This window comes from Miscanthus floridulus, chromosome 7 (genome assembly GCF_019320115.1).
Source record: "Miscanthus floridulus cultivar M001 chromosome 7, ASM1932011v1, whole genome shotgun sequence".
Taxonomy (NCBI): Eukaryota; Viridiplantae; Streptophyta; class Magnoliopsida; order Poales; family Poaceae; genus Miscanthus; species Miscanthus floridulus.
The window spans coordinates 113695564-113703306 of NC_089586.1; the positions used below are offsets into that span (position 1 = coordinate 113695564).

At 49.6% G+C, this 7743-nt stretch overlaps 1 protein-coding gene across 1 annotated transcript; it reads right to left on the bottom strand.

Moving 5' to 3' along the window:
• Window positions 1-5152: 5152 nt before the first annotated feature.
• On the bottom strand, window positions 5153-5518 carry LOC136466086 (uncharacterized). Its single transcript, XM_066464568.1, has one exon. The coding sequence runs from the start codon at window positions 5516-5518 to the stop codon at window positions 5153-5155; it is 366 nt and encodes a 121-aa protein (XP_066320665.1).
• Window positions 5519-7743: the final 2225 nt, after the last annotated feature.

Below are 7743 nucleotides of genomic sequence, written 5' to 3' on the forward strand. Positions count from 1 at the left end.
TGAGTTTCTGATACATATCATTATTTCTTTTATAGGGCAAAGCTAGTTTGCCCCCAGCGATCGACACCATCAACGACCTGTTGGAGATTGACTTTGATGACACAACTCCCCTTGTTGGTTTGGGCGATGATAGCGTAAGCATGCTTTATCAAGCTCCTCACGTACTTCCTTTGACATCATAGTAATCTCTTCTTAATAATTTTGTCAAGTCCTTCCCGTGCGAAGACCTGAGTGGTACCCCTCCATGGGAGGGTGTCTCGTTTGAAGAGACACTTAGCTTTTTGATGGACTGCGTACAGGATCTTCCTCCCCTTGCCGAGGTTGTAGATGGCGAGCCTACGAATATAGAACAGCCCCAAGCCGTTACACCGTCCCCTGCGTCAGATCCAGTACAGGTACTATCAGTCGCCAACCCCACACCAATCTTACAAGACAACGTTCAACAAACACCAGCCCAAGGTGCCACGGTAGCTGAGCCAGAGAATGGCCTCGCTCTTTTGGCCATTGGTGGGGCTACAAAAGGTAATCAAGCTTGCCTCCTTTATATATCGCATAGCACCCAAGTACATGAGATTTATCTACTGATTATTCCTTTCTTTTCTTTTCTTTTTTTTGCAGCTGACAAAGAGATGGAGGATCAGGTACCTCTCTCTAAGCTGGTGGTTATGAAAAAGGAGGATGCCGCACATCTTCAGCTGGTAGCTCGAGCCAGCGAAATCAATCGCACGCTGGGCATGCTTATTGAAGCCTACGGTTTCCTAGACGACGACACCTCTTTTGGTCTTGACCTCACTGAAGACCCGCATGATGTACATGCGACTTTGATGGACCTCCGAAAGCTGTTGGAAGAGGTCCCCTTTGACCGGCGCAAGGTCCTTCGCAACGTCAACCAAGCGCTGGTTTATTGGGCCACCGTATATGAAGAGCCATGACCCGATGACTTGGAGCAGCTCATGACCCATTTGAGGAAGCTAAAAGAGGGTCTTGAGGGCAAGACGCCTTTCCCAACCGACACCAACTCTTCCGCGGAGGTAGGTCATCGACACCTTGACAAACTAGGTGTTGCTCATTCCAAGAGCACAGTCGCAGTGGAGCGTGGGACCGACGATGGCAATGGCGCCCAAACCAAAGAGGCAGCTTCCAAGGCAAAGTGGCAAGCCACACACGGGAAGGTCAACAAACTTAAAGCAACTCTACAGGCGGCTCAAGCGCTCAAGAAGGAGTCCCTCAACTCATGGGCCGAAGACAGGAAGTACAGGGAGCAGTGTGAGCTAGACGTCAAGTTACACACGACCAGACTTGAGCAGTTGGAGGAGTGCCAACATGCCATGGAGTCTAGGCTGGAGAGCCTCCGCTGACTAGAGGACCCTGTGGCCCTGAGCATCAAGGCTTTCATGGCGTACTCCCTGCCCGAGATGGATTGAAGCTTCTCCCTAGTTAGGCCGCATCCGTAGCAGCTCCATATAGGAGATTATTATTTCGTATTATCACTCTTTTGCATGGACTCCAATGTTCGAGTCCCTTTTTTTAATTTAGAATTTTATATTGCATGAACTTTAGTTAAATAGGGCATGGCCTGATGCATGCACCTTCCTTTATATCATATATTATATATACAATGTATCGAGTGAACAGATTATATTCACCCAGCTAGCACAAGGCTCGTGTTCATTGCTCTTTATTATTCCTGGCCGGTATGCGACGATAGCCCGACTTAGACCACGTACGTAGGCCTTCGTTTGTGTTTGTTATGCTCGCCGACGGTATAGTATATACCTAATTTCGCCGCTGTTAACGCTATTGCGGGTAGCATCGACCCACCGGAGGTAATCTCGTCGTTACCGCCGCTAGTGTTGCAGCAGATGTGTCATGGCCGTCACATGTGCGCACAAGTACATCGGCATCATGCGGCGACATTGAGTTTATTATTATCTCTGTCTTTCTCAACGGTGCTAAGACAAACCATCAAATCGGGAAGGTAGCGCTTAACTTCAGCTCGTATGCTGTCCAATCGATGATGCCTGATCAATCGTACGTGCATAAAAGACACGTGTGCATGCGTGTCTTTTCATTCATCAGGTGAGCCAACGTACGTATACTCGCTGCCCTAAACCAGGCTCAAGATTGCTAGTTTAGACACACGAAGGTATAGCTCGTCCTTCCGCGTGGCGACAACTTAGCATCGATCGCGCGCGATCCGCACTATGTTCTCACGCTCACACGCAGACATCGTGTACTTCGGTAATTTCCACTGCGAGCGAAAGCAACTTTGTCGTGCTCATGGACGCGCAAGGCTTGCCCATCAACTATATATACATCGCTCGAGCTCAACCACCGACACTCATCGCGTTACTTGACAAAGCACGACACCTGTATCGTGGTCCATGAAGTTGTCCATGTGTGGACACACATCGCAGCACACAGGGCGTTAACTTTCTTCCCCTTGACGATGCCATGGTTAGGCTATCAAGTCAAGCAGGCAGCAGCTTACCACGGTTCACGACTTTAGCGATGCTGGATTATTTGCGTGTGCGTATAAGTTTACACACTTCTCGCACAAGACATGCATCTACATACTGCAATCAACTGGTCAACACAAAAGTGCACAACTGAACACGGCATCTTGCCAATTTTTTTTATCACTTCAGAACAGTACACATGATACATCCGAGTACATGTTGTGAGACTCTTTGAACAGAGTCTCATGGAACTCAGCTTATAGTAATTAATAGATAAGCATACAAGAGGTGGCACGAGCGTAGTCGTGCGCGTTCGCCCCAGCTCTAGTGTGATTTTCACCACCGCTTGGCCGATCGGCAAGTCTTGTTCCGCGGCGCCCCCAGCTCTAGCGTGATTTTCACCGCCGCTTGGCCGATCGGCAAGTCTTGTTCCGCGGTGATACGCCCTGGCGCCGTTGTTGTTGGCCATTGGCATGCGCATACAACAATGGCCAAGTCGCTCACATGAGGCCGCCCATGTCTTGGTTGCTTGACATTGCCAACGTCTCTGAGAAACATTGTGTCTGTGCTCGGCATGACAACCGCACTACTTATAAAAGGGTACCCCATCGTGGGTGCTCCTTTTTTTTATTTTTTATTTTTACACAGGCGAAGTAGCAAATGGGAAGTAACAAGACAAACAAAATAGAACCAAGAGGCAGCAAGAAAGCAAAGCCAAGAAAAAAATGAGAAAAAGCAAAGAATAATAAAGAAAATAAAATAAATAAATAAATAAAATACCTTGGTGACGTTGTGCCGACTCCAAGGGATGATATAGAGACTTATGTTGGCGCCAGATCATGGCGTTGGCCAACAGTAAGTCATGGGGTTCTGTTGGAGCCATGTTGAGGAGGCATTGACCAGTCAGGGAGTTGTGGCATTTCGTCGGGGCCGTGCCGTGGCGCTGACCGACAAGCCTATCGTCGTATTTCGTCGGGCCGTGCTGTGGCGTCGTCCGACAAGCGTATTGTCGCATTTCGTCGGGCCGTGCCATGGCACCTTTCGACAAGCATGTAGGGCTTCATTGGGGCCATGTTGTGGCATTGGCCAATGATGTGTCCATTAGGTCCTTATGGTGGCGTTAGCCCACCGGACGCCCTTGAATTATCTTCGCCTTGAGGTGTAAATGCCGTGTAACTTGGCGAAGACGTTTATCAACCTGACAACCACTTTGAAGTTGTATCGTGGTATGAACAAGTCAGGTTGAAGGGTTTCACAGCTTGACACTGGCCGCACTGGCGCATCACACTGCTCCCGAATTGTGATTTATCAATCCGACCCCCACTTGTAATGGTGTATCGGGGTGTAATCAGCCGGGTTGAAGGGTTTCACCGCTTGATGCTGGCCGCACTGGCGCGTCTTACGGCTCCCTATTGTAGCAAAACGATGGACCTGCAACACTACAAGAGAAACAACTAGCTTGTCTGAAGCTGACTGACATCGCTAGGGTAATGTGAGTATAATATGAAATCATTGAAGCAGGAGGATTGTTTGTGGTGTTTTTTTAAATGTTGGCTCTCCCATTGGCATTAGCTATATGAGCAGTTTGAGATAGGATAGCCGGGGGACATAACCATCAGGCACCGTTGCATAACCATAGCAACACGGCTCCCGTGATTTGCCCCGTTGTGTGCTTGAACGTGTGGACCTCTGCTTCGGTGTCTCCACCGGGGTGTTGGGAATTCTTGTTCGAGACTCCCTTGCATTGAGTTAAGCCACAACCTACTCGTACTCTCTAACATGGAGGCGTAGGTACGGCTACGTTGGTGTTGTGTTTTGTTGGGTAATGGCTAAGAAATTCACCATCATTTTTGCCGAGGACGGTGAATGACTACCTCCGCCTTCCATTTAGTGTTGAGCATGATGTTTGAGCTATTCGGCCACTTCTTTGGCGACCATTTTTCTTTGCTCATCATTTTTTTTGCTTCAATCCAAGGAACTTGGAGTGTAGCCATTCACCTTTGTGTAACTAGGTGAATCCTCGCTGGCGTTGTGTGTTTTTCTTGTGGTCCCTTGTTGTCACCTTCCAGGGTGGCAAGAGGCTGCACACTTGGCGAAACTTGTGTTGTACCAGGTAGCCCTTTCTTGCTCTTCTCCTATAGTCTTCCCTAGAGGGTATGTCTCTTCATGTAAGGAAGCATGAGCGGCGTGGTCGCCTCGCTGCTTAGGAGTGGCCCGAACTATCTTCCCACTGCCCCAGCGAAAACGCGTTTAGCGTCCGTCGTGTGTTGCGTGATGTGGTGGCTTATCACGAGCTCCATGCGCCTGGTTGTTGTGCCTGGGCTCTCTGGTAAAGCCCCGAGGCCGTCAAATCCTCCACTGCAGCTATAGCCGGGTAGGGAGAGCCTTTGTGTGTGTTTTTTGTTTGCTCTCCATGGAGAAACGACCATCCGTGCAATAGATAGTGCACGCTGACCATCTCAAGGAGAGGAGAAAAAAATGTTTTTTTGTGTTTTTTATGCAAAATATTTTTTTAAGAACCTCCCGTTGATCGGCGGCATTGGTTGAGCTCCCTGTTGGTCGACTAGCTAGTAAGCGCCTCCGTCGTAGACTTGTTCAATGATGTACGGACCTTCCCACTTGGGCTCGAATTTTCCCTTCGTCTTGTGTGTGACGACAATGGGACGTCGAAGCACGAGCACCAGCTCACCCTTCTAGAAGATGCGCCGCTTGATGAGCTTGTCGTAGGCCCGCACCATGTTTTGGCGATAAAGCTCCAGCTCTTGTACAGCGTCAAGACGTCTCTCTAGGGCGTCGAGCTCTTGGAAGCGGAGTCGGACCTGTTCATCTTGAGTTAGTCCATCATGAATAGCCACCCGTAGTGATGGTAGCTGGATTTCCAAAGGCAAAACTGCCTCACACCCATACACAAGAGAGTACGGGGTAGCTTGTGTTGGGGTACGAACCGTGACGCGGTACGCCCATAATGCTTCAAAGAGACGATCATGCCAGTCCCTTCTATACTTGTGCACCGTCTTCTTTAGTATCTTGCCAAGCATCTTGTTGAATGCCTCTATCATCCCGTTTGCCTAGGGATAATAGCCAGTGGAGTAGTTCCACTTTATCTTGTACTTGTCCATGAACCTATGCATTTTGTCCAACCTAAAAGCTTTAGCATTGTCGGATGTAATACGGTGTGGAATTCCGAAGCGGTATATAATGTGTCGCTCCAGAAAGTTGATGGCGTTAGTGCTTTTCACCTCACGCAGTGGTACTGCCTCTACCCACTTGGAGAAGCAGTCCGTTGCAGCAACGATGAAACGATGACCTCCAGAAGAAGGAGGGTCAACGGGGCCGATGACATCTATGCCCCAAGCATCGAACGACCACGAAGGGACTGTTGGTCATAGAGGGACCGGCGGTAGATGCTTGAAGTCACCATGGATTTGGCAACCATGACATGTCTTCGCCACCTTTAGGCAATCTACCATGATGCTCGGCTAGTAGTACCCAGCCAAGCGGATGCTATGGTACATCTTTGGCCCGCTTTGGTGTCCGCCATAGATTCCGTGATGAACCTCCTTCAAAATCTCATCAGCTTCATGACGGTTGATGCATCGGAGGAGCATTTCTTGCCCATAGGCACGCCTGTAGAGCACGCCTCCCTTGTAGATGTAGGAAGGGAGTCATCATTGTAGTTGGTGCCTATTCACAGCATCGTCGGGGAGAGTGCCATGCTTGAAGTAGTCGATGAAGGGTTTGCGCCAATAGTCGTCTTCGACGGGGCATGCGGTGATGGTGTTAACCTTGTGCTCCTCCGGGATGAGCTCCAGCACCACGGGAAGCAGCCACCTCTCCTCGATGGTAACTTGCACGGACTTACCCTCAGGAAGGGCAAGTGCCACTGCAAGTTTGGCCAACGCATCAGCTGGAGCGTTCCTGCTTTGTGGGACATGAAGAATTTCAATATGTTTGAATTCATTCATGAGCTTCCGGGCTGCCTCACAGTACAGCATAAGCTCCGGTTTGCGAACCTCATATACCCCATTGACCTATCAAACAATCAGTTGAGAGTCCCCATGAACCCATAGGGAACATACCTCCATGGAAAGTGCTAGGAGAAGGCCGAAGATGAGCGCTTCATACTCCGCTTCATTGTTGGAGCACTCCTTGAGAAGGGAGAATGAATGGTACATCACTCCTCCTCATGGGTTCTTGAACACCAATCCGGCTCCCGCTCTCCATCTTGGGGCACCGTTTAGGGTGTCTTCTACTCACGAAGTGTCGTCGAAGTAGAGCTCCCATGGAGCTTCGATCTCGGTGGTGAATACCTCTTGATGGAGCAACTCGATGATGAGCGGAGAGTCATCGGGTACAGGATGTGCCGCAAGGAACTCGGCTAGAGCTTGTCCCTTGATGACTTTTTGTGGCACGAAGGTGATGTCGAACTCCATCATGAGTAGCACCCATTTTGCTAGTCGCCCGATGAGCGTGGGCTGACTGAGCAGGTATTTTATTGGGTCCGCCATTGCCACCAATTGGATCTCATGCGCCAACATGTAATGCCTTAACTTCTTTAAGGCAAAGATCAGTGCCAAGCACAACTTCTCAATGGGAGAGTAGTTGCATTCGGCACCCACCATGGTACGGCTTAGGTAGTAGCACGTCACTTCTTTGCCTTCGTCATTGTATTGTGCAAGTAAGGCACCTAGCGAAGAAGGCTGAGCAGCAATATAAAGAATGAGAGGGCGCCCTTTTACAGGAGCTACCAACACAAGAGGATTAAGGAGGTACCTTTTGATGCTGTCGAAGCAATTTTGGCACTCCTCGTCCCATACAAATGGTGCCCCTTTCTTCATTAGCTTGGAGAAGGGTTGTACATGCCCGGACAGGTTGGAGATGAAGCGTCGAATGTAGGCTAGATGTCCTTGGAGCGTCCTCAACTCCTTCAACTTTTGGGGCGGCGGCATCTCGAGGATGGCGGTGATCTTCTTTGGCTCAATCTTGATGCCACGATGTCGGACGATGAAGCCAAGGAAGACGCCTAACCGAACAGCGAATGCGCACTTGAGGGGGTTCATCTTGAGCTGGTGTCAACGTAAACGCTCGAACACCACCCGCAAGTCATCTTGATGGTCTTTGTGGTCTTTTGTCTTCACCACCATGTCATCGATGTAGCACTCGACAGAGTGGTGGATCAAGTCACCAAGTATGTGCGTCATAGCTCGTTGATAGGTGGCACCAGCGTTCTTCAACCCGAAGGGCATCACCGTGTAATAGAAGTTGCCCTTAGGTGTTCTAAATG